The following is a 27,862-nucleotide window of genomic DNA, read 5'->3' as shown; positions in this document are numbered from 1 at the left end:
GTTGGTGTCATGTTTAGAGGGGACATCCACCATTTTTTTGTGGTTGGATGGTGCAGCAATCGTTACAAGTTGCGCACATATAAGTTAAATGGGGACATCCACCATTTTTTTTGGTTGGATGGTGTAGCAATCGTTACGAGTTGCGCACATATAGGTTAAATGGGGACATCTAACATTTTTTTTTGTGTGGTTGGATGGTGCAGCAATCGTTACGAGTTGCGCACATACAAGTTAAATGGGGACATTCAATATTGTTAGGTTGGGTGGTGCAGCGCCAGTTGCGCACTAATATAGTGGAAAAGTATGGTGTGAGGATTTTAAGCTATATACCATGGTTTTGAGAAATGCAAAGAATATTCTGAGTGTTTATATGTTGTATAGGTTGATAGGGTACCCAATTGTTCTGAGTTTGAAATAGGCATTAGTTAAGATAGTTAAGCTTTTAAAAAATGGAATTATTTGATGCTACCAGGAGCATTTCATTTGTTATATGGTGTCTTGGCATGGGTCTGGTGGTGTTTGGAATGGATGATGCGTGTGGTGAGTGAGGTGTGTGTGTTCACTGTAGGATGGTTGCAGTTTGCTTGAAGTTGGGTGGTAGCTTTAATACGTGGGTTTTAATCTGTGGTGAGTCTGGTATGAAAAGGCGATGTTGTGTGTGTTGAATCGTGTATGGAAGGGAGATGTTGTAGTGTAGTCTTGTCTTGCCACTGGCCTGGGTGACTGCTGTAAGAATGTGGTGCATGAATGCAGCTCAGAAGAATGTTGGGTGGATCTGTGTGTGAATGTTCTGTGAGTGTCAGTTGGGGCCTGAGCTAAGGATGGCTGGATGGCTGGTGGGTCCACTCCTTTGTTAGTTATGTTTTACCCATCCATGTACCTGTCAGAGTCTATACGTGACTGTACATATATACAAGAGAAACTGGAGTAATGTACGTAATGTACATATGTGAAATAAAGCCTTGCCTGGAACTAACCTAGAGACTACAGCTGGTGTGTGCTTCAGTGATGCATCCTGGTGTCTAGTGAAAGGCTTTACAACAGGGGGACGCTCCCTCTGATGGCATGCAGAGTATAAGGAAACGCTGGTAGTTGTCAGGCATTTCGACACAGGCTGCGGAGCTTATCGCAGAATCTTGGGCCCCCTCTACTAGGAGGAGCTACGACGTGGCTTGGGCCAAGTGGACAAGCTGGTGCAGAGGGAGAGTTTTTCATCCCGTTTCAGCGCCTATAGTAGCGATTCTAAGTTTTCTGGCACACCTTTTGTAGGATGGTAGGGCTTTCAGGACGATCGGAGTCTACAGGTCAGCAATCTCCACAGGTCACTTGTCAGTAGAGGGCATGCCTGTGGGAGAACACCCGGCAGTCGCAAGGCTCATAAAGGGAGCACGATACAAAGCACCTCCCGAGCCGAGATATAAACAGCTGTGGGACGAGACAGTAGTGCTCAGATTGATAGACAGTTGGTCGTCAGACAGATTCTTATCGTTGAAAAAACTGTCAGGCAAGCTAGCAACGCTCCTGTGTTTAGTATCCTGTAAGAGAGTAGCAGACATCAGGGCCTTAGCGATTCATAGGAAAGTTTTTGGACCCGAAGGAGTGACATTCTCAATAGTGAGGAGGACAAAGACAGGTTCCACCTCAGTACATTACCCTTACTTTCCGGATAATTCTAAATGGTGCATAGCTAGATGCATTAAGGTGTATGAGAGCAGAACAGCTGAGTACAGGGCAGCCGGCACCACGCAATTGCTGATAGCACGCAGGAAAACATTCCATGTAGTGGCTACCGCTACCATAGCTAGATGGGTGCGCAAAGTGAGGCAACTCGCAGGCATCAATCTTAGAGAATATGGGGCACACTCAGTGAGAGAGGCCATGGTGTCCAAAGCATTTGCAGCGGGAGTAACCCTGCAGGATATTATGTAAGCAGCGGATTGGGCTGGCAATTGTACATTTAAAGAATTTATTTTAAACCAATTAGAGGCATAGCAGTAACAGGGCTGGAGAAGCTTTAAACAAGCATAATGCTCACCTCCAGTCTTGCTATAGAATGTAGATTACCCCTGTTAACTGTGCAGGGAGTATTAATTCTATTAAAGACTAGGAGGCAAGCATTAATTTCCCACCCTCATTCGTACTGTGCAAATGTATGCATTATTGTATTGTTATGTAAGACAGTAAAGGAACACCACCCTGATATTGTTGTTTATATGCTCCTCAGGGGAAGACCAAAAGAACAATTGAAAGCGAGATGTTCGAGTGACCGAGCAAGGAGACGTTTTCGTCAAGCAGTGAGATTCGCAGCAAGAGCAACCATCGGTTTGATGGACCGTTAGTTCAAAGGATGTAGTTCAGAGCATCAAAAGATGAGGAGGAGCTTAAGGAGAGGATGTTGTCATAGCAAGGGACAATGTTCGATGGACTAAAGAAAGCATGGAACTTGTAGTTTTAAACAAGGAAAAAAGAAAAGTGCTGAAAGGAAAGTCACCTTTTCAGTTTTTTCTCATGTTTATAGTTGAAACTGCTGAAGAGTGAATAAAAGAAGTTGAAGCATAATGCTCGCCTCCTAGTCTTTAATAGAATGAATACTCCCTGCGCAATTAACAGGGGTAATCTACATTGGCACACTATAAAGGTACTTAATGTTGCATTTACTAGCATGGTGAGCAGGAACCCTCACAGAGCATGTGCACCTATCTTCACATAATGTGACCCCCCCCCTCCCCCACTACCATTGGAGAATTGTTAAAGGCATTTCCTGAACATTTGATAATTCTGTTCACAGTGTCAAAAGGCAAAGTACACATCCCAGGTCTTCAGAAGAATAGAAAAGTGTGTTTGCGTCTGATGTATAAACGTATGGATGAGCTGAAGAAACTATGCAGGCAGGGCATCACCCACAACTATGAATCTCCTGAGCGCCTGTCTCTTTTGTATAAGCTTTACACTGAATTGCAAGTAAGGATTATGCGTACACTTGACAGATCAACATTCCAGCGTGGGTGGTGCCATCTATGGTCATACAACCTAACAGAAATGTTATACACTTTCCAAAATGCATCTACATACCCAGTCAAAATATGAACACTATGCACCTATCTTGATGACACTGTACATTCATTCCTTGAGATGAGATCCATCAGCCATAGGCACAGATGCTGTATATCATGTGTTGGTAAATAATGCAGGCAGGGGATGTGCAATGTTTAATGGACTTCACGTGCACCACACGTGCACCACAAATACAGCCGTGGCCAAACAATCTGTAAACTCTTTTAGCAAGATGTGTACTAAATGCAGCATTGGGAGATAGAAAGGCATTGTAGTGGCTCATCTTTTTGTTGCGTCAGTATGAATAATTGGCTGTTTTCATACTCTCACAGGAACACACACAGGAATCCTACCCTAGAACAAATACCAACTTGCCCCAAGCCCAGAATCTCAAACTGTAGATTGCAATATGAAACTGGTGGATTGGGCCTGTGAGACCAGAGCATCTCAGACCCTGGACAATCAGCCAGAGAAAGAAATACAAAAGGCCAGAGAGGGACAAACAAATTACATGCTCGCAATGGGGGTTATGTTTTGTGATCATAAGCACAAATCGGATGCATTTTAAACTTGTTCGTACAAACAAGAAAAATGATGATACACACAAGAAAAAAGACAATATCTTTACAAACATATTGATCAGAGAAATAGAAACATTTCCATGTGTTGGTTTCATGCACTGCAATAGTCTGTGACATGACATCAAAAGGATGATGGGAAAGCAGGGACAAGCAGTATTAGAGTATCTGAAGGTTTGTAAACAGCATGGTCACAGTTCTCAGCAGGCTGGGCCAGGGGTAGGCCATGATGATAATTCAGTTTGAACATTCTTTAAAGGTTTCTTGTTACGGATTCAATCAGCCTCTTCCTCGCTACACGTGCCATCTGAAGAGTATTTGTCTTCCTTATAATCAAAGTGATTTCGCCTGCAACTGTCTCTAATTTTCTCATCTTCGAAAGATACCCTTAACCGTGATGGTTCTGCTAGAAAACTGTAAGAAGCAAAAGAGGCATGTTTTATTGGATGGATAAGGGGGAAGAAAAATACATTGTTGTTAATTGGCTACAGGCCATGTTCTACTTGGCTGCACCAGTTAGCAGCTAAAAGGGACAATTGTGCCTGCATGCTTGTTGTTGAATGAATCAAAATGTCACCATGCCGTAGGCATCAAAAATCCTTGTGTGGATGGATTCCCATTAGCGTGTGAAAAAAAAACAATGCTTGGTAACAAATCAGGAACATACATGTTATGAAATCAAAACGAATGCGGAAAAAAAATGGATTCTTTTAATCCTGGTTGGATTCCGGTTTCATATTTGTCCTTATCGTAACAGTAACCAGGATCCTCATCATGCGGGCACCATTCAAGTTACTCACCTAATAACACTTCAGGCCCTCAAGAAACCATGTCTGGTAAACAGAAAATGGTTGTAGGTCACCGGGCACCAATCTTCCTGGCCTGTCATTTCATTTAAGCAATACCTCCTCAGCTGCTGTTGGGGGGACATTACCGTTGGCTCAAATGAGCTGTGCTGGGAACACACATAGTGTTCCCAGTACCAGCGAGGTAAGAGAAGCGCAAGTTAAGTGGGGTACGGTATGTGGAAATTGAGGTTGGGGGAAGGATTGAGAAAGGGAGCTTGGGTGCACTTACCCGATTCACAGCAGGGAAGATGGTAGCTTCCCGCTTCCGAGGAGGCTCAGAGCAGGGACTTTAACAAGAGGTAAATTCCCCATTCCAAGCCTCCTCATTGTCTGGGAGGCTACCACACATCCCTCACCCCTCGCCTGATATTAATTAATAAACTAATGCATTCTGGAATTTTGGACTTAAGCATCTAATACTAATGGGTTGTAAAGGGAAAATCTGAGACTGGAAAAGTGGTGACACAGGGAAATTAATTAATCTGGACACTCAAACATATAGCCCGTTTGCTGGTATTGGTGTAGTAAGTGGGTCATTTAGCTCAAGTCAAGGAATGGAGGACACATGTAAACAAAAGTGGCCATCTACTTAGCATGTTAAATTTATTTATTTATTTATATAGCGTGCCTAACCCTATCTGGGCGCATTACATAGGGTTATACATTTGGTTGCATGACAGACAGGTAAGATACAGTACAAAGGAGAAGATTGCAGACTGTTAGGGAAAGATTGTATGCAGTACCCTTTGGGTTCACTTCAATAACCCTGACCTCCTGGCAATAGGGATCCAACCTTTGGTATAAGTCTGAACTACACAGGATGGCAGTGTGGCTGAGCAGCCAGGCTTATCTCAAGGGGGTCAATGTGAGCAGTAATGTTGTGACACAGAGTTTCACAGTAACAGTTATTCAAATAAACTCTTACACTCAAGGTTTCTTGATAAAACAATGATTAATTTATTTCACCGTCAGTTGTATAATCCTTCTTCAGGAACGATATGTGTAACACATATAATACACTTCAAAACACACTGTTTCTCTAAATCAGATGACACCCATTGGGGATGGCACACAGAAACTTCCTACACCCTCAGGTGACTTAAATAGCTAGAACCCTGCGGACATTGATTTATCACTGGTACATTTAGAGCAATACTGAGTTTGGTGTAAAAGATAGATCGAGGAAAAAAACAAATTTTAACAATTCACAAACTGGTAAGTACTTTTGGAACCTTCCAATGCAGAGTAAATTAACCCTTTCCCGGGGGAAAGGCCAAAGCACAAAGTCAGAGGTAAAGAAGTGTCTCTCGGGAGCCAGGACAGCCAATGTTAATTGCACAATGTCTAGGGGAACTGAAGGTCTTCTTTGCAGGTAGGAAAAAAAGTTTTGCAGAATGTTTTTAGAAAAGTTTGTAGAAAGTAGAACACTTGAAGGGCCAAAAAGCTTGGAGGCTTGTGCGGGGCAACGTTTTAGCAACTCTGCAAGGTAACCAAGACAGGTCTCAACTGAGAGCAAGCAAGGCTACACAGCAAGAGGTAAGTTCTCTTAGACTTTACAGTAACTCTGGTTAGCAGAAATGGTTCCATCTGCCTTCTGTTCCTGTACAGCTCTGCAGATCCTGTTGGCCCTGGGCTTGAGTCGTGGTGACAAGAGGGAGGACGTCTGGGGACTCCTGCTCTGCAATGGGAAGGTCAGTGGCAGCAACAGGCAAACTTCGATTCAGCGGTTTTTCTGTGTTTCAGCTCGTCGCGTCTGACAGCAACTAGCAGCACTTTGGTTCTCAGATACCACTCTGGACTTTCCTCGAATCTGGTGTCCAGCACTCTGTTGAGGTGGCTCAGGCTAGGTCAGTCCTACTTCAGGGAAGTCCGGAGCATCTTCCTGGCACTCGGGTCTGACTTAAAAGCAACGCACACAATCTGGTGTTCCTCTCACTGGTACTTCAGTTCCAGCAGCAGTGGAAGTACAGCCAGCTCCGAAAGGATGTTCAGACGGGCTTACTTTAGAGTTAATTGGTCCCACCAACTCAAGAGGAAAAGTTGTCCTTGCAGGGCTTCTCTAGTCAAGGTGAATTCGGAGCGTCAGCACAGCAGCATCGCTTCACCGGGCAAACCAACGGTCGAGGAGTTGCAGCAGGCGTCTCTTCCAAGTTCTTATTCGGATTCCTTCGTCCAGTGGTCTACTCTGCCTTCCAAGCCAAAAAGCCTTGCCTTTTATGCAGGTTTCTCCCATTCATTCCAGCCTGGCTGTCAATCACACAGCAGGGTGGCTGTCCTTGCCGGACAGCCAGCCAGCCAATCACCTTTGGGTGCATTCCTGTAACCAAGGGGATTAAGCACAGGGAGTTTCGGGCACTTCCCTCACTTCCTGCCCCTGCCAGACATACTGGAGCCAGAGGTAGGCTTCACTCAGGAATCCCGCCAAAGGCAAAAGGGAACAAAGGGACCAAACCTGGTTTGGTGTGCAGAGTAAATCTCAAGAAGGACCTTTCCAAAAAGAAATGGCGAAAAAAAGACTGGGACATTTTGACGAAATGGGCACCCATGGGTGCTTTAGTGCAGCTGCGAACGCAGCCCGCGGTAAAAACACCCAATGGTAGTTAAAAGTAAACCACTGCCACCAGCCATTAATTGTAGAAAGGGTAACATAAAATTGTTACATACGAAACTAGACAAAGGGCATACTAAGTAGTCCCTCCAGTACCCTATTGTAAGGTAGTGTGTGCTGGGTCTAGAAAGTAAAAAATTTAAGTAAAGTCAATTTCACTTCACTGCTCTTGGAAAGAGTAGTTTATTCAAGAGAAGGTATTCAAAACTTTGGGAAATCTGAAAGACTTCCCTGTGCCACTGCACTGAAGGTGCTATGTGTCACAATATAAAGATGATACCTATGGAGTTTGTCAGACTCCATAACCAAAAGAAACACAGAAAACACACAGAATTAAAAGTACAAGGTCCCAAAGTTCACCAATAGAGCTGCGGGTCTCCAAGTTGGGAGGAATTTAGCACTAAACTGAAAATTCTCCCTAACACAGATGTGTTACAGATTATATATACACAAATTAACAGAATGAAAAGACATTTAAGGTGCCTCCTTTGAGAGGAGCCAGGTTTTAACATTTCTACTGAAACAGTAGTAAGTAGGTTCTGCTCTTAAGGCTACAGGCAGGGAGTTCCATGATTTCGCCGCCAGTACGGGGAAGCTACTGCCCCCTGCTTTTTCTATCTTAAATCTGGGAACCTTAAGGCAATGTCATTGTGAAGACCTAGTAGGTCTGTCAGACAGGTTTCTCGTGAATTTGCAGGCCAGATATTTGGGAGCCGAATTAGAGAGGCATTTGCAGGTGAGTGCTAAGGTTTTGAATGCGATTCTGTTTTTGACTGATGGCCAGTGGGCATTGCGTCTAGTAGGGCATAGCGTATGATGGGCATGTTAAGCACAGTTCTTAGCGCATTATTTTCAAGTATTTGCAACTTTTTAGGCTTCATTTGTAGGTTCCTAGGTATAGAGCATTGCAATAATCTAACTTTGCTAGTAAAAGAACCCTTTCCAAGGACGTGCAACTTGCTGTTGACAGGAAGGATCTGCAAGCGTTGATTAGATTGCAAGTATAAGCTGTGGCAGACGCTGTCGCATTGACTTAGCTAGTCAGTGAAGAGTCGAGATATATTCAAAGTGTTTTCACTTCCTTGGCTATATTTATATTAATGCCATCTATGTTAAAGGCTTTGAACTGGCTGTCTAGCTTATTTAGTCTAGTCTGGAATCCAATGAGAAGTAACTCAGTCTTATCATCATTAAGACAGAGGCTGTGTATGGCCATCCATTCTTGAATTAATAGGTACATTTTGTTAACCAGTTTCATGTCAGTGTCATAGTCCCCACTGATGGGGATAAGGATTTGGGTGACATCTGCATAGTTAGTGTAGGTGACACCCAAATAGTCAAGTTTATCGAAGTGGATCTTCGTAAAGATATTGTAGGGCGTTGGGGATACGCACAAGCCCTGTGGTACTCTGCAAGTGACCGGAGCGGGCACTGTCGATGCAGTGTACAAATACCCTCATGGTTCCGTTGTTCAGGAAGGATTGTATCCATTCAGTGGCTTTGGCTGAGAAATTGGCTGCTGTCGAGAGGTGTTTGCACAGAACTTTAGGATTGACTAAATCAAATGTGACCGATAAGTCTGGGTTTTTAAGTCTAACAAGGCTGTTTCAGTGCCATGTCTCAGTCTGAAGCCTGATTGACGCAGGCCAAAAAGATTATTATTTTCGAGATGTTCCTGTATCTATCTGTAAGTATGCTGCCCTGTCTAAAATTCTTAATAGGAAGGGTACTGTCGTTATCGGTCTATAATTCGTGGGAATGTTAGGGTCAAGGCTAGGTAGGTAGCTGCAAAAAGGTAATTCACCATCATTTTCTTTTCTTTGGAGTAGTCACATATGTATACTAAACGAATCCTGATGGGTCTTTGGGCTTGACACCTGGTTAGAAAGGGTGAAGACAACTTAATGTTAATGGATCTTGTTCCGTGCACTGTTGCCACTTGCACGGTCTCTTGGCACTCTGGCGGGTCTGCAAAAGAAGGAGGATTGCAGGGTTTGTTGGTGGGTTGGAGAGGGAGAAGAGCAGGAGAACTTTGATGTGTTGTTGGCAGCTTCAATTCAGAGAAACCAGTCACTGAGCGTTGGTGCGTTTTCGGTCGTTAGCCGTCATGTGGTGTTATTGTGTGTGGTTTGTTTTCATGTTGTGTGTTGTGTAGTGCGTGCGGTTTGTGGTGCAATAGAGAAGTGGTTGTGTTTAGTTCAGAGTTTGAGGGTGTGTATGCAGAAATGTGAGTTTTTAGTATCTTTGGTTAGTGGCAATGCATTTCCTGCAAATGTGATACATTTCTCACCACCAACAGTTCATAAAAGTGTGTTGCCTTCCCCACACCAGGCAATCCTTCCAAGTGAGACACATTCCCAGTGCCCAGCATTCCATCTAAGTGCAGCACAGTTTCTGCCTTCAAACAATCTGACTAAATGCGACGCATTTCTCACCCCCAGCAGTCCAAAGTGCCGCTCATAACTGACCATCCAAGTTTGACACACTTCCCTCCTCAAACACTCCATCCAAGTGTGGTGCACTTCCCGTCCCCAACTGCCCCTCCAAGTCTGACGCATCTCCATCCCCCTGCAATCCATCCAGGTGCAACACACCTACTGCCCATCAGTTCATCGAAGTGCAATGCATTTCACACCCCAACAATCCATCTTGGGGAGCCGAATCCTGCATGCTACAGATGTTACATAGTGCCTGTCTCAGGGCACAGTAGGGAGTACAAGGCTTAGCTATATTATATGCCAGATGCAGAATGTGGCTATTCTACACATACATGCTGTGTGTAGAATGTGGCTGGTTTACACAGATAGGCTAAATGCCGGATAAGGTTAACCTACACTAGTAGGCTAAATGCTCGGTATATAATATTGGGTAATTAGAGTAGTGGGTTTTTCTGGAGTGCATTAATGGCTGCACTCCCCGTTTTTTCTGGTAGGTTTATCTTGCTGGATCTAGGTATAGCGCGTTGGGTTGTGTTGCTCGGGGTTGGTCTCGGTTCATGTTAGGTGTGTTCGGTTAGTCACTGGTTTCGCAGGATTCCTTTCTGCGTGTTTGCCCATTTTGTGGTGCGTAGATGTTGTTCAGCAGTTTTCCTCCCCTTTCAGAGCTGAAGAGCAAGGTTTTTGAAGGTTTTCTGTATTTTAGATGGTTCCCCGTAGTTTGCATTTCTTTCATAAGGGAGTTCCAGAGTTATACGGCTATGCAAGAGACGGGTGAACCTCCAAGTTTTTTCTTTGCATAGTGTTGAGGTTCTAGGCGGATGTCATTGCTGGATCTAAGTGTTCTTGCTTGTTTGTAGATGGTGATTTTCTTTGTTTGAAATCCGCTCCCTGGCTGTGGATTGCTCTGTGTGTTATGCACATTGTTTTGGAGGTGATTCATTTTTTGACTGAGCACCAATGTAGCATCCTTAGCACTGGTGTCATGTGGTCTCTTTGGGAGAGTTTGAGAAGTGTGGTGGCTGCATTCTGTATTTGTTGTAGTTTCTTCAGCGAGTATTCTGGCATTACAAGGTATATGTTTTTGGCATAGTCTATTCTGGACATGATGAGGGAGATGATGGCAAGTGTTCTGTGCAGGAAGGAACTAAGGGTAGTATCTTTTTGATAGTGTGCATATGGAATAAGCATTTCTTAATTATTGAGTTGACTTGCGGTTCTAGTGTTGGCTCTTTGACCATTAAAATTCCAAGGTTTTTGACTACTTTGTATTGTTCAAGTGGGCTCCCCAGTTCTGTGGGCCAAGGGATGTCCTTTATTGTTTCCTTGGTTGTTGGGTGAAATCATGATTTCCGTTTTGACTGGGTTAATTTTATGGTTATTAGTGTTCATCCATTGGTAGAGTTCTTTGAGGCAGGCTGTTAGCACGGGGTTCTCCTCTTCATTTCCGTTGATTTTGTAGATGATTTGGATATCATCTGTGTATTTATAACATGTGAGGCCCTGTCTTTGGATGAGGCTGATTAGGGGTGTCGGGTAGATGTTGAACAATAGTGGAGATAGCATGGAGCCCTGTGGGACCCCACAAGTGGTGTTCTGTGTTGCAGATTTGAATTTAGCCCTATTGTTTCTGTTCTTCGGGACAAGAAAGATTTATTTTCTACGGGTTTCAGTATTTGTTCAGTATTTGTTCGTAAGGATAGGTCTCTCTTTTTTTATTTCTTATTTACATGTATTAGTTTAAATAAACTTTTACATTTACTCTCCAACATTCGTAATTTACCAAAATTAAATGAAACACAATTTTCAGAAAATTCTTCATAATTCCACAATTCATTATCAATCCAGTAATGGGTCAATAAGGCAACGGTTAGATGGGATTCATTTCCTGTCTATTGATCATATCAAACAATGACAAGATTTTCTACTACCTCTAACCAGTATTGAATAATTCTAAATATGAGTCTTTTATGAGTTCCCACAAGCAGGGTTGCCCACCATTCTCCTCTATTGTGTACGTTGTCTCCCATTGGAAGCATAGCTGCAAATGTACTTCTTTCCATATCCAAGGCTGTGCATTTCATGAAGATGTGATAAACTGTTTCAATTTGCTTTTCTTCTCTGCAAAATCGGCAGGAATTCAAGTCCTTAGGAATTTGTCTCATTTTTGCCAGTACTTCTCACAAGGGTAGTATATTGAGACATAACCGGATAAAGAGATCCTGCGTCTATTGGCAAGGGAAGAGCTTCAAATATTGTGGCATTTGGTTCAGTGCTCTACAATCTCGTATAGACAGTTAATCGAAAGTTGATATTGGGACTTTATTTTTTAATTGTGTATATCCAGTTGTTTCTCTGTAGTTTTAGCATAGCTTCGGTCGGTCTGCATGTCAGCATCTCTTCGGTAATTTCTAGATTTGCCATTGAGTGTTTACATGCTTCCTGCCATAAGTTTAAGATAACATTATTTGACGATTTCTTCAGAGTCTGTAACAGATTCATCGACGGGATGTCATCATTAGTTATTGTTTTTCTATACATTTCTAATGTTTTCCACATTACAATAGACTGTATCGATTGTAGAGCTAATACAAATCGTATACATTGCACTGAAAATAATTTTGGTAACGATAATAGTTTTCTCCAAAATCTTCCCTCCAAGCTCTCCCAAATCTGCCATGAAAGATTTAATAGTGTTTCACTTCCATAAGTCACAATCGCTATGACTTTCTGTCGGTAAAACATGATCAGTGGTTTAAATGAAACTCTCCCGTATTTCCTATGCATCACTATCCCTTAGCGGGCCAGGGAATCAATTTTAGCTGTCGAATGGGCTACCCATTCTTTTCCTCCAATATTCTGGTCTATCCATATGCCTAGATATTGAATAGGTTTTACACTCTCTAATTCTGTGTTTTTTAGATAGATTTTTTGATCTTTCTTTTTGTTTCTTGAGCTTTTCAGTAACTACATTACTTGGGATTTTGTCAGATTAATGGTTAAATCATTTTCTTCTGCATAGCAGTATAGGGCATTGACTCTTTGTTGCAGACCTATTTGCGTTTTATCGACCAACACTAGGTCGTCTGCATACATTATCCACTTTATTGGAGTCCCGTTCAGGATAGGTGGATTGGTAATTAAGATGTTTTGATTTATGGCACAGTCTGAAGTATAGAGATTAAAGAGAGGCTGCCAGCGGGCAACCTTGCTTCAAACCATTCCAGGTGGGAATTTCTTTGGATATAGCACCACTTGTGACAGTCCAACTCGTACATTAGTCAATGAATATAAAGCTTTTATTGGCTCAAGGATATCAGTCGGGCATTTCCATGCGGTATGTTTCTGCCACAGTTTTTGGTGATGGACAATGTCAAAGGCCATTTGAAAATCAATAAACACTGCTACTGTCTGTGTCTATTGCCTCTTGTTTGAGCAGGTTTAAGATGAATAAGTTAATGTTCGTTCCTACTCCTATGGTAAATCTGGTTTGCCTCAGATCACGCCTATAAATTGAAATTATCCATTCTGTTAGTCTACGTTGTAGGATTGCTGCCAATATTTTCCTTAGGGAATGTAATAACGCTTTCGGATGATAGTTTGTAGGTGTTTTCCTAATTCCTTTTTTAAAAATCAGAATATTGCTGCTTTGCAGGTAGTTGGAATTTGCTTTTGTGCGATTATGATCTGAAAAAGATGTTCGCAGAATTTGGACCAGGGTTCTGCATTTGTTTTTATAATTACATTACTCAGTCCGTCTGGCGCGCGAGGAATTCAAATGAGTAAGGATCGTTAGAATTTCATCATAGGTCCATTCAAAGTTCCATGGTTTCTTATCAGTTTGCTCTTCTTTGTGTTGTATCTTGTCTTCTTTTTTTTGGTAGACCTTAGTGAAGTGGTCAGTTCATTCTGCCTCTGTAACCTCCGCTATAAGTAGCTCTTTGTTCCAATTGTTGTTGTTTAGCAGATGCCATAGCTCTCTGGAGTTTCGTCGATGCAAGGCTACTAGCAAATGTTCTGCATCATTTTGCATCCGTATTGCCCTGGAGCTTTTTTGCCAATTTCTATATTGCGGTCTATATTTTTTAATGGCCCTCTTTTTTCTTCAGGCCGTAGCTTCTGACTCGAGCGTATCTGTGATCATAAGATCCATTTCCTGTTCGCCGTTTCTTTATTATATGCATGAATGTGGGGCTGTTGATATGAGCTTCGTTTGTCAGTTAGCCCTCTAAATGGGCGAAAGAGCCATTCGTAATGCATCTTGGCCTTATCTGTCATTTCGGTGTTCCGGAAGGTGTCTGGCAAGCTTTGAATTTGTTCCTCCATTATGCTGAGACGTTTTAGCCCATGATTTAGTTCCAGTCTCAATTATAAATTTTTGTGATGGCGGTTCTGGTTTTCTCTTTCAAAGTGAATGTGTTGCAAAAATGTAATCTAAGTATGCTACCGAGTTACCTTTTTTGCATGTCAGCCTTGACGGCATGTCTCCTTGCAAATGGCCATTCAGAAGTTCAATATCTCTTAAGGAGCATTCTTTTTTTCCATATTTGGGCTTTCTTTGTAAGCCTATTTTGTAGAATCTGATTATCAGTTTTTGTAAATAGGTGAATATTCAATTCACCACAGATAATTACTCCATTGGGATAGCGATTCCTTAGTTCGTCCATTGCTGTAAAGACCGCATCCATAAAGCAATTATCGTTAATGGCTATTGGGTTCCAATAGATGTTGAATATGCATAGAGTCTTCTGAGTCTGCTGTTCGTTCTTCGTACTCGCATTATTATCGCTGTTCGAGGTAGTTTTCAAGGTGATAATTTGTATGAAGGGATTCGGGTTGTTTGTTTCTAACACGTGTAAATTAGCAGCCGCTTTAATCATTATCAATAGTCTGATGATGGGCGCCCTTTCTGACTCGGAGTTGCTGGATTCATAAATATCGTGTTTCTTGGAGGCATATTATATCTGCAGTTCTTAAGTCCTAGTTTTCACCCTCAAACAGGTCTACAGAACCCTGCGTATTCTAAGAGCATCATTCCCAAGGAGTTTTTGTAGTTCGGTTATTATATCATACTTTGTCGTGTTGGTATTCCTTTGTGTGTATCTATTTTGTTTTGAGTGTGCTACTTCCAATGTTGTCTGTCTGTCGCTCGTGAGTTAATGCCATATAATTCTCTTCTGATTCCATTTTTAATTAATTTGTTGTAGGTCACCCCAAAACCCAATGAGTGGAAGGCATTTAAAACTTCAATTATGGCAATCACTGTTCTTTGAGAATTTAGATGTACTGCTACGTGATCAGTTTCGTTTTCATGCAGAAATTCAATTTTTTTTAATATCTTCTGACTTAATCGAATACAGTTTTGGTATTGCATGGAAGAGACTTAGAACATTTGTTCCATTCAGAACAAGTTCATCTTGCTTCCACAAGGAACTAATATTGATGATCTTGTCTGAATAAGATCTTCTGGGATCGTCAAATATTGATAGATTTGGCAGCATTTCTTCACTCTCGCTATGTTTTGGTGACTCTGTAGGCTGCTTTTGTAATCTCGGCATGGCCTTGGTTTTGAATTGGGATTCCATGGAGATTTCTAGTTCTGTATCTGAAATATCGTCACAGGAAAGAGATATATCCTCCTTTGGTGCTAAACCATTCCATTCACAACTTGCATCAATGAGAGAGATATCCTTGTCTATTACAATGTACTCATCTGCTAATATGATCGAGTTTTCCCCCTATTCTTCTGATGTATAGGTTGATAGGTTTGTGGAGCCTTATGTTTCTTAAAAAGGAGTGGGATCCTTTCATGCTAGCTTTGGGTCTTGATGGTTTAATTTTTTCTTTCTGACTAGACATGTGATTTCGATGTCTTGAGGGCCTTCGAATATAGCGAAAGTAGGTTTCTCTTCATTCAAGGTTTTTACTTTCTTTTCCGCTGTCGGATTATGTATTGTACTAACTTTAGCTGAGGTGTTTCCTTGTTGCGTAGGTTTCTTTTGTTGTTGTGTAGGAGAATTTGTCAACGCTTCATTGATGTTCCTCGTGTTGTCTTTTTCCTCTTTTTCTTGTACTAAATGTGTCTGTTGTCTTAATTTATTTTGTTCTCTCGTCTTCCCAACTTTTAGGGTTGTTTTCTATTTATTGTTAGCACTTTCATCTCCATGGTTTGTCACTTGCGATCTTATTTGCTTATCTTGCATGGTCAGGAAATGTCTATTGTCTACTGTCAAGAGGTGTTGGATCGCGTTTATCAACACAGTTGTCATATCTGTTTTTTCTTTGCAGTCAGCTCTGGCAATGTCAAAAAGGCGGACTTGCATTGGGCCGATATCTCTGCTTCGCTGTCTAATCTTGCTTGTATGCGATTTATAAAGTCTTCTATATCAATTTGTTTTGTGTGAATTAAAGCAAGGAAAGTAGTTTGATCCTTCAATGCATCGGCACGAGTTTCCAGTAATTCTAGGAAAGGTGCTAGCACTAGAGCGAAGCTGGATGCCGCCATTAGCGAATTTTGAAGATCAAGCATTGTCGTCGGGATAGAATGATGTCGCTCGTTTATGTTTTTTTGACAGTCACAATATCCATGTGACTCTATGTCGATGTTTCCGTTAATTTGTCTTTTTGCTTGATCAATGTTTTCCTCTTCCTTGTTTATTTGTAATTTATGTTGCTTCAATTTTCAGTGATCTTTTTTGCTGGTCGATTGTTGTGAAGTTAGTGACTTCATTCCAATATGTGTTTGTCTATCCTACGTTTCTTTATTAGTTTTATCATTCGCTTGGAGTCTAATGTTAGTTCCGTTCTGTAGTGGGGTTGATGTAAGCTCCCTTGTGTCATTAACTGTCATATTGGTAGATTTTGACCAAAGACTTGATTTCGTTTCTCATGGTTCGATATAAGAGACTCAATCCCAGTTTTGTCAAGAGATAGTGGTGCTATACGACATGTCTCCAGCTGTGAATTTGTGGGAATAGATTTGTTCTCAGTATTGAGAGTATTGAATCTCTGTTGCCATCAAAGTTTTGCTTGTTCAGCTCGAAGCCTTAGCTTGGTCATTGGAATCAATACGTTTTCTATTCCCTTTCTTCCTCTATCCACTGAAGTCTGTTTAATCTTGGAGTTGTTGGAGTATCCCATATTTTCATGTGAGTCATCCTTGTTTTAGTCTTGTGTCATAGAATACTTAAAGTTGATAGAATTTTCTAGTGTTACAAGTTTGTTATTAGATACCTAATTTGCAAGGCAATTTTGTTTGATGGTGGAATTCACTGGCAAATCATTAGCTACATGTGGCTTATCAATCACCTCTGCTGGAATATCATTGCTCTCCAATCTGGATAAAAGTGTTTTATTACGTATTTGGGTGGACATGTATTCGCCATGGTGAACTTCCTGAAGCTCCTCCAGTGTCTGTCTTCTGGATGTTTCTCGTTGTGAACAGTCAGTTGTTTTTGATAACTGGAACGTAGTTGCGATTTGATATTCTTCTGGGTACGTTTGTCCATGTTCTGTTTAGACAGTGGCTCATTCAGCTCTCCGTGTTTCGTCGTCGTAGTAAGATGGGAAGTATTGATGTATTTAGAAGGGCTTCACTTATCCTATTTTTCTTTGTCTGGTGATGCGTCTTTGGACCTGTTGATGCCACCATTTTCCACCTTTCCAGTGCAGTTTGTAGTTCTTCGTGACCACACTGTCTTAATTGAAATTTCCAAATAGGATAGTTAACAAAAAAAGAAAAATTTCCCTAATTCTAACACAGTTTCAGCTTTTACTAATTAAGGCAGTCGGTATCACTTCAATCAGATGTCTCAAGAGAGTGTGTTAGCAAGTCGCTATATTGGAGTTTAGCGGGTTATCCCACCTCGTGTTTGTAATTTATGTTTATTCACTGTCACTGAGAGGTTTTCTGGAAGCGATATAGATTTTACATAGATTTTATACTTACCTTCTTCTTAGATGCCTTCAGGCCCTGAGACCATAAGAATCAGCGTCCGGCTCTGTGGTGGAAATGACCTTTTAAAAGGCTTTCTTCCGCCTCCCTCTCACAGCGTGATGGACAGCGAGAGGGAACTGTTCGCTTGTTGCAAACAGTAATAGGGGACTGTAGTAGTTATTTTCCTCCGCTCTTAATCACAGCCAATGAGGCATTGCGTTAGTTGCTGAATCCAATGCACCTCGCAGCAGAATTTTTCACAAAGTAAGTCAGACTATAAGACTCAGTCCGACTCTATTCGTTTTGCCAGGTATGGAATGTTTGAGATACGTCTGCAGTTTGAGAGGTCTTCAATAGCACACACTGTATCTTTGAGGAGTGGTTTGATGTAGGCTGTTTCGAAGGCTGGTGGTACACTGCCCATTGAAAGTGACATGTTGACAAGGTTTAGGTAGTATTCTGATAGTGTTCCCTGTGCAGGGATCGCTTTGTAGATGTCTGGTGGGCAGGGATCAGCTGGGGAGCCTGCCTTAGCTTCACCAGGCTGATTAATTTTTCTCTTGAGATTCGGGGAAAGAGGTTCAGTCTGGTTTTTGGGTTAGAGGTTGGTTGGTTGAGGTGAGCGGTCGGGTGGGTCAGTCTAATTTGTATGATCTGTTGTATGTTAGGTGATTTTATTCTTAAAGAAATCTACAAGATTGTCGCACAGTTTTTCCGAGGGGGTGGGTGTTTTATTGCACATGGGAGGATTTGCCTTCTCATTTATGATGTTGAATAATTTTTTCTGAGTGTTGTTAGCTTTCGTGATCCGTTCATTGTAGTATTTCTTCTCTGCTTTGATAATTTCTGCTTTGCATGATCGGATATGTCTTTGATATGTTATTCTTTTGTCGTGGTCGTAGTTTTTCTTACATTCTTGTTCTAGTGTCCGGTTTGTTTTTGGCATTGCTTTGCTGTGGCACGTGAACCATCTAGCCAAAGGTTTTCTTGCAAGAACTTCATTTTGGAAAAAAGGTGATTAGTGATGTCCTTGAGAGATGGCAGAGAGCCCTGTGGATATCTGTTCAACTAAATGTTTAGGAAACTTATATACAGCAGTGGATCTGGAGTGGCAGCACTGGGTTGCAACATTATATGAACCTCCGAGCATGCCCGACAACAGGCTGCCCCAAGGCAGAAAAGAAGTGCTTGGCTTACCAAAATAGGCAAAAAATGAGGGGTCAGCCAAGGGCTTGTTCATGGGACGTGTTGACAGTTCATGATGTACACTATGGTAATGAATCCATGGTCTTATTGATGACATGCATTGTTCTCACTCAATAACATTTTAAAAAAAGATAGGGATGCTCTAAGTTCCATATAAGAGTAACACTGCATAACTGGCTGCGAAGGATCAAGTCACTGGTGGCAGCCTTCTTCAATATCAGAAGGCCAGACTCCCTGCAAAACACGGGTGAGTCTATCACGGCCCCCATGTAAAACCCAGTTAAGGGTTCGGCAGGCAGGCATGGTTTCTGTGAATCTACGTATGCGATATTGATGGCCTCATGTCATGACGCTTCCAGCTTCACTAGTGCACAAAGAAAAGCGGGATCAATGCACACCCGCACTGATGTTTAAATTTGAAAAGTACTAGGATGGTTATGGAAAACTGTCAACTAAGGAAAATGTAACTCAAAACCCAGGCTCTCACCTTGAAGTTCAGCCAATACAGTTTCTGGAATCAACAAACTCTCTGTGTGTCTAACAGAACTTTGTGTTTCACACACTTCTTTCCAATGCTCCCTTCCCGTACCAAGAACTGACATGTGTCTCTCCTACTGGGACAGAGTGGCAAAAGAGACCTGTTTTCTAGAAAATTTAAATTAATTGACCAGCCAGTTGGAGAGTTTACCCAAAGGTTTGGCTGATTTTCTTAAAGTTCTTACTGACTAGAAGATAATGTGTGAGGACCATGGCTGCAAATGGAACCCTTTCAAGATCTCTCCTAATGTCAAAGCTACCACAGTACTGGACTCTACTATGCCGGATCAGCCTTGTTGCAAACCTTTAACCCTCTGCCAGCAAGTAGCATCCTACACAGTTCCAACAGCAACGAGGCAATAGCACTTGAACCGAGATACACACAGGCAGCCAATAGAGATATAGAGAGTGGCAGCTGCCTTATACTGAACTACAAAATGGACATCCACCTAAAGTGACTGCAGTCGGCGAAGTGCCCTCCCTGCAAGTGAAATGCCATCTCTGGGTCCTTCTGAGACCTACAACTAACAGAGCTGCACCCCTCCAACCCCCCCCCACTACACCCCCAGATACCTCTGTACCAGAACCCAGCTCCCACACGTTCTCTTCAGTTCCCTGAAGCATAGCTAAGAATCTGGCCCCAAAGATAAGAAACATCACAAGATAACAGCGGTGAGATACAATTAACTGTCCTTGCATAGAAGAGTGAAAGACCTTACTGAGCTCTGGGTACACAAACATTGAACAGATCGTCTTGAGGTACTCCAGCAGTTCTGATTGCAAGTTTGATTTATTCCCATCTAAAAACACAGCATCAGGATTTTATCCTACTTAGCAAAATAGGAATTCTGTCCTTCACTTATGCTTTACTCTAAGTGGGTCTTTACCATGGTCGAGTAGGGATTTGTGTAGCAGTTCCTCTGGACACACCTTCTAAACAGTGACAGTACCAGGCCATGGAGAACATAATACCAAGTGGCTACTCCTCCATAACAGGGCACAGTGCAATGTCCTACCTCCCATTATGGAGGAGCCAGAAGGTAGGCTCAGTAAAACCCGAGCGTTGCCTCAGCTACAGCAGCAGCTGAGGAAGCACTCCTAGACCAGCCACTGTTGTGCAGAAACCAGGCGCACACATGCGCAATGGCCATTCAAGGTCAGGGCATTTTACTTTGCCTGACTTACAATGCCCAACTGGCTTGCTGGATGAGGTACTGCAGGCCATATCTGGTAAGGTGGTACTTCTGGGAGTACCCACTGAGGAGGCCTAGCTTTCATGGAAACATTAATTGGCCCACTGCATGCACTGGAAGCAGGTTTCAATGAGAATTGTTGATTGACACCTCCTACTGCACAAATGCGACATCCTGGAGAGCTGGCATGTGGAATCCTGTGGCAGTTGGCATTCTAGTGTGGCAGGGAAGTAATCAAAAGAAAACAGTTTATGTACTGTGATGAAATGTCCTGCCTGAGTGTAGGGGCACCACCCCGAGCTAGTGGGTGTTGGGCCTGGTAGCAGAATGGGGAGGGTCCCCTAGTCAACCTCCCTTGGCCCCCATCATGGGGTAAGAATCGCAGTGCTCCATTGAAGGCCAGTCCTGGGACCTATATCCTTCCTAGTTCACCAGCCAGTTAGGGAAGAACAATTCTCAGCAGAGCAGACCAAGCAGTAACAGCAGGAGAGGGACGGTGAAGGAGAAACCGCAGAGAAGGACCAGGGGACAACAAGTGCTGAAGCAGGAACTGGGGAGAAGGCATAGAGCAGTCCACTATGCAGGACTAGTCGGTAAGAGGAGGAATGGGAGGTGAACCGGGAGGCTATCTTGAGATCAGATAGGTGAGGAGACAAGAAGAGGGCGGCAACCGGGGTAGGCCAGAATCTCAAAGACACCTCTGTAGCACTACCAGTAGGCCATTTACCATATCTGCCTGTAAGTAAGACTATGAACCTGAGTAAGTATTGGCATACTGGACCCCAGAAAGCCAGCAACTAGACCATCAACAGAAGAAGGGTTTGGGAAACCCTAAAGCCCACCGCTCTCAGGGAAAGTGGTGACAAAACCACTTTGGAACTTTAAGCGCTGGGAGGGACAATCCAGAGGCCATGAAGGACATAGTCCTGAAAAACACAGGGGACACTGCAGGGGGTCTTGGGAATAAGAGCAATCTGATTTAGAAACGCATTTTTTTCTTTTTTTAGTTAGCCCCTTGCTGTAAATTCTCACTTATAAAAGGTATTGAACTCGAGCATATGGTCTTGGCATCCTTCTTGGTCCCAAGCAACTCCAACAGTATACCCGCTTGCAATTCAGGAGCTGACTGATAGGTTTTGTGTGTGACTCTGTGAATGTGTTTATGTATGTATCTGTGTGCAAATGTATGCATGTGATTGAAATGTGTGGGTCGAGGAAGTGGGAGGAGGGCAAAGCGCTGCACTGGGAGAGATTTCATGCAGAAACAAGCTGCAAAAAGAAGTGTTACAGGGCAATCGTTTCATATATTAGGCCAACAGACCGCACAGCCTTCTTACAGCGGCAATAAAATAGTATGTGCATGCTTGTACAGTGGCATTACTGGTATTACGCACAGCCAGCACGAGTATGTTCTTACCGTGGCAATACCTGCTTTATTGGGCACAGACCACATGGGTGTGTTTTGACAGTAGCAATAGAGACTTTATTCAGCAAAACCAGCATGAAAAGATCTTCTTACAGTGGTGGAACACTAACATATATTATGGGGACAAGAACCATTAAGAGTGTTTTCCAGTTACAGTTCTGCATTTATTGAGCCAAAAGGCACCATAAAAATAAGTTGGAAAATGCTCCTGTGTGCTGTTGGTGACCTGGCATCTATTTGATTTTTTCATGTGAAACTCTACAGAACCCATTGTAAAATGTATGACCGTTTACCCAATGTTTCACAGTGCGCTGTAAATTCCACCATTTTAACCCAATATTTAAATTCTTGTGGCATGAGACGAAGTCTCCTTCCTGTCCTGTATATGGTGCATGTGGTATGCCCCAGTCCACTCCAACCTGCCCCCAGACTAAGGCAGAGGACTGGCACAGGCAGCACACCTTTCATCCCTCTGCTCCTTTAGGGAATGCATATATGCTTAGCTTACAAGCAAATGACCCTTTGGAATGTGCTTCCCCTTTGGTGTGGCATAGGACTAGGAAAACACCCAGACATCTCAGCGAAATGCCAGTGGTCTCCAATGTAAAACCGGCTCAGTCACGGTCAAACCGGGAGAGAACGCGAGATTGATCCACCCCATAACAAGCGCATGCCATCCAAGGTTATGGCCAAACCTGAAATATGCTCAATCGGCATTGATACACACCGTTTCCAGGGCCACATTTCAAGTGACTGCAGTGTAGAAACACCACTGATACACTCCCTGGACAGCTTTAGTAAACATATACAAGTAGCCTCACTCAGAATAGGATGGCCCTGTGGGAGGAGCTAGTGTTCTTTAAAGAAAATATGCAGTTTGACATAGGTGAGGGTTTAATGAGTTGTACAGTAAGGGAGAGAGGTGGCAAGAGAGAGGACATGTAGTGAGCAGAAGGTGAAGAAAGAATGTTAAAGGAGGAGGAAGGAAGAATGGTGGCCAGTGTCCAAAGTGTATGAATAAAAGTAGCAGAACTATGTTCCCTGCTAGCCCACCTATGCTCCCCAAACACCATCGCCACGTGCAATACAAACCCCAGACCTGGGTCTTGCCATTCCTCCATTCCACCCCCACCACCGTGTAAAGGCTGAAATACAGTGAAAGAAAATGTATTTTAAACAGCTCCCATTATCTTTATTCATTGTCCCCCAGAGCATGCAGGTTTACGCACCCTCCCTCTTCTAATTAATCACCCACCATTCGCACGTTTTAAGGGTCCTGCTAAAGATTAAAGCAACCCCCTCCCCACCTACCCATTAACTGCACGTACAGCTGTGCCTGAAGAATTTTAACGTTAAGTTGCTTAAATGCAAAGGAAAACTTCCGATTACTGTGGGAGCAGCGCTATAATGGGGCGTGTGAATGGGCTTTGTCACAAGCGGGCCACTGAAAAAAAATTACAGCAACTCAATAGTTCCTATGACAGCCCACCGTGGTGCGAGGTTGGAGCCGATGCAGCAGGTCTCAGGTTCGAATCCCCAGTAAGGCGACAAAAGCGCCTGCTGTTTCAGTAACGGCCTCAGCTCACCAAAAAGTAAGAGAGCAGCATGACTGGGCCCTGACGCAGTACACAGAAAGGCAAGTTTCAACTTCTCCCTACATTTTTATTTTAAAACGAAACCATTTTGGAACGGTTTCTTTTTTAAATAAAAGTATAGGAACGGTGGAGAAAGTAGAGAGCACCACTGGCAGTGGCTGAAGAAATTAGCAGAGAAGAAGCTGAGGCATGAAGAATGAGTAGAAAGGGAAGGCTAGCAAAGAGAATGGCAGTGGCTGGGAAGAAGTGGAGGAAGAATGTTGGGAGAAGAGGAGAGGAGGTGAAGAGAAACCTTGGAAAGATGGTTCGGTAAACGGACAAGAGAGGGGAAGCAAACATCAAACTAGAGGTGTGAAGACAGGGGCGGCCTTACAGCAGGGTGGGCCGGGCGACCACCCAGGACGCCATTAGCCCCCCCCCCCACCACGCCAGCTCGGGGAAGGGGGGTAGTCTTTCAAGGGCTCCCCCGAGCTGGCGTAGTGGGACAAGGCACGGCAGGCGTCCTTTTGTTATTAAATGCACCCACTTTGGCTGGACGCATTTAATAACAATACGGTGCTGATACTGCATCAGCACCCTATTCACACAAGTACCTCCTCGCTCAGACGCAGGAGCAAGGTGGTTTTTATTGGAATAGGGAGCCCTATTCCAGAGATTAAGCCCCTGTGAGGCGCCGGAGAGAGGAGGTATTAAGAAAAATGTGGCGCATCCTGCCCCCCCCCCACCGCCCACTGTTGCCCTGGGTCGTGTGGGAAGAGGGTGTTGCCAATTCGCCCAGGGCACTGCAGCCACTAAGGCTGGCCCTGTGTGAAGAGGAGAGCAGAAGGTCAGTAAGTTAAATATCAGAAGGGAGGTGAGAGAGAAGAGAGTGGATGGAAACCATAAAGACAGAGAGGACATCAGGGGGGAGACACGGGAACAGAGGAAGAGGGTGAATATTCCGGAACAAAGGAGACACATTTGAGGAGATATTAGACAAGAGAGAGGGAAATAACATCCAAGAGAAAGCATTACAAGGAAGAGATTGGAAGGAGAAACTGGAGGAGGGTGGAAGGGACACTAAAGAAAGGAACAGAGAATATTCAAAAGGAGAAAAGGAGGCAGGCCAAGGTGGCTGAAAAAACACGAGGAGGGAGGCAGTTTGTACCAGGAGGAGGTTGTGAGAGCCATAAAGTCAGAGACTGTACAGGCAGGGGGAGGCAAGGCCCAGAAACCATTGAATCAGAGAGAAATTGTGAGAAAGATCGGGAAGAAGCCATCCCCAATATCGTGCAGAGGTGATCATGGGGAGGGTGGCAGTACGAGCAAGTGCTGAGGATGTACAGACGGGGGGAGGGGAGAGAGTGGAGAAGACGAGCAATATAAGCAAGGTACACCCTTAGGCACATGATTGTGGTGGCCCAATGATGAGTTGAGGACAGGGTTTTGTGGAATAGTGCCAGAACCCTGGGAACAGGTAAGTGGCAACATAGCTGAAGTGAAACCTCTACACAAACTTAGTTTAAAAGCCTCCTGCTTGAAGCTCTAGGGTTTTTGTCAACAACTATCCTACGCCAACCTGTACACTTGTTCAGCCCCAACGTGTAGGCACACTTGAGGCCCAGAGACCCAAGGAAAGGGGTCTTCTCAGATTGGAGGACGAGAAGCAGAGGATCAGAATCTGCCGCCCAAAGAGGCAAGAAAGAAGTGTAGGGGACACTTAAAACCCCCAGGACTATGGGTGAATCAATTGAAAACTTACCCCAAGAAAGGAACCCAGATAAGGATTTGCCAACTAAGATTTGAATTGTTAAACTAAAGGAGAAGCCATCCTGTTGTTGAATTTTTACATTCAATTTTTCTAGTGTACACAACCTTGTAAGCAGCCCTAATAAAAACATGGCTTAAACATACACCCTTGTGTTTCTCCTATGCTGATTTATGTCAGGGTAAGGGATAAATCCCCAAGGACCCACCAATCACTCATGGGTCACTGGGGGGGGGGGGCATCAGCACGCTCAGTCGCTTCCGCTCATTAGTGGCAAATATTTACATCCCTCCACTGAATACATTCACCAGCTGCCATTGCTAAAACAATCTGTGACCCCCTGGTTGATCTCTACCCTGACAAGTAGGTAATGATGCATGCTTCCACTTTGGTACACCCATTAACTGTACATAAATCACCCACCGGCAACAAGATATCAAGTATATAAAATGCCTTTCTGTGCAGGGACATACATTTGTTCAAAGTATTAATGTGTTCCAGTGTACTCTTGTCCATTCCGCGCTGGCCGTAATTGCTTGGATACTGCAACCAAAAGCTCAGCCAAGGGGCAGCTCTGTTCCACCTATATACCAAGGGTCTGCAACATCTGGACCTATACATCTTTTGGAGTACAACTCCAATCCGCCCCAAAAAGTATAGTCAATAACGAGGGATTGCAGGAGTCATAATCCACAACATCTAGAGAGCCGCAGATTGCAGATTCCATATAAATACACACACAATTATCAGTCCCTTTCTGGAATCCGAGGAAAGCTTCTGACAATGTCCTTCTGAGCTATTTGGTAAGAAAATATATATATATCATAACTCTATTTTACGGAGCTTTGAGCTCCTCCCGAAAAATATTTTTTTGACAAGGATGGCAGTATTTTGGGTTCGATGGAATTGCCCCACATTTTAAAGGGCAAACAAAAAATAATTATTTCTTTAGGCCGATTTTATGTGCCCTTCAAAATGCCAAAAAATGATATTCTGAATCCTCCCCCTCCCCCGTAGAGCGATCACGCCTCCACCCTCTCACACGCTGGTGAGATTGCTAGAAAATCAGGGGGATTCTCCCCCCCAAAACCTCTCCTTAAATCCCCCACCCCTCCCACAGTAACACAAACACACATTTACCTACTCACTCCTTCCCCACTCACTCACACAAATTACAACCGAAAAAACACTTACCTCGCTCCCTCAAATTCCCTTGCCTGGACACGCCTGTCATCCCCTGCGCGCACTCGGGTGCAGCCGGGGCATGACAGTTGCATTTAGAAAGGCCCAGGGTTGGACTGGCACCATCGGCTGATCGGCCACTGGCCGATAAAACTTGAGGTCCTGGGGGCCGGATTTTGAACAAGCCACACCTGGGCCGGTTTTTTGCAGGTGATTTTTCAAATAATTTTTTTTTTTTGTAACTGAATGATGAGCCGCGTCCCGAACAGCTCACAGCAGCGTCATGGCTGGGCTGACAAAGCATTTGTCAAAGCAAGGTAACACACATACGTTGTTACCTTGCTTTGATGATTTTTTTATGCATAGAGGGAGAGGGGCAGCCAGCCTGGCCAGCGTGCGGTAGTGGCCTGCCTGGGCAATGGGCATCCGGTGATGGCGCTGGCCTGGCGCCAGTCAGCCAGGCCCAGTCCTGCTCCTGGCTGTGCGAGATGAGCAAAAAAGTAGTAATTGTAACACTGAGCTCTGGGCTGGGCTCTATGGGCTGCAGTCGGCAGGCAGTCTGGGCTGGGCCACCGCACAAGCCACGCCCACGGCACACACATTCTCCATTGAAGTTGCTTTCAAAAGAAACTTGTGCCTGGAAGGCCGCCGGGGAGCGTGGGCGGGGCCGCGGGCCAATGAAAATTCAGCCTGCAGCCCTGCACAAAGACTCTGCGCCGCCAGAGAGGGGTCAATTCCGGCATCAATTATTTGGGTGCACACTTAGCACAGTTGCACACAGTCAGCCAGCCACAGACACCCGCGCACGGAGGGCGACTGGCTACCAGCAGCAGACGGCAGTCTCATGTGCACCATGGACCATTGTGCAGCAGGCAGCAGCAGACATCGAGACTTGAGAGAGGGTCGAGACTCGAAGAGACCACGTGCAGTAAAAGGGCCTGCCCGGCCCTGGCAGAAGAACTAACCTGAACCGGGATTGGCCACAGAGGAAGCAGAGGTGAGAGTTTTAAACACGGCAGGTGTCTTTACATCTGCTCCCTTGTAGAAAACAGTGGCTGTAAATTGTGGAGTATAAAGTACCAGGGACTCAAACAGCTAGAAGTGAAGACATGAAATGCTCGCTTGCGACACTAGTTCTTCTGTGTTGGCATCTTTCATAGATTTGGGACAAGTCGGAGATCTCAGTTTATCCCATATATTCCGGGGTTCAGGAGGAGGGCAGATCCACACAATAGTTACATCATTGTTTCACACTTGATAGTAGCATCAGTATGACGCTGTTAAAATCGCTTGATCCTGGGAGGGAATTTTATTAACGCACAATCAGCCAAAGGCACCAGACGCTGCAGTGCTCGAGTCGGTGTTGACAATGGGAGAGCAGTGGGGGGTAAAGACCCTGCCTCAGTCCCACACCTGACTGGTCAGAGCTATTCCACTTCCCAGCAGTACACACTGCTCGGCAACCTGGTGCAGGCATGTGCCAGGCTGCCCCCCAATGCAGCCACAAGGTGACAAAG

General features: G+C 43.9%; 1 protein-coding gene across 2 annotated transcripts in view; it reads right to left on the bottom strand.

Annotated features, from left to right (window-relative positions):
* Positions 1 to 3,197: 3,197 nt before the first annotated feature.
* Positions 3,198 to 27,862, bottom strand: part of FAM161A (FAM161 centrosomal protein A) — a 325,438-nt gene continuing 300,773 nt past the window's right edge. Inside the window, exon 9 of one of the 2 annotated variants that reach the window (XM_069608223.1) lies at positions 3,198 to 4,046. In XM_069608223.1, coding sequence (XP_069464324.1) covers positions 3,908 to 4,046 — 139 coding nt within the window. In that variant the 3' untranslated portion in view covers positions 3,198 to 3,907. The remainder of the gene's footprint in view (positions 4,047 to 27,862) is intronic. The other variant, XM_069608222.1, reaches the window with a different exon arrangement.

This window comes from Ambystoma mexicanum, chromosome 4q (genome assembly GCF_040938575.1).
Source record: "Ambystoma mexicanum isolate Mex_15411 chromosome 4q, UKY_AmexF1_1, whole genome shotgun sequence".
In the NCBI taxonomy this organism is placed as follows: domain Eukaryota; kingdom Metazoa; phylum Chordata; class Amphibia; order Caudata; family Ambystomatidae; genus Ambystoma; species Ambystoma mexicanum.
Note: the sequence above shows the minus strand (reverse complement) of the source record. Positions and strands in the feature narration are given on the sequence as shown.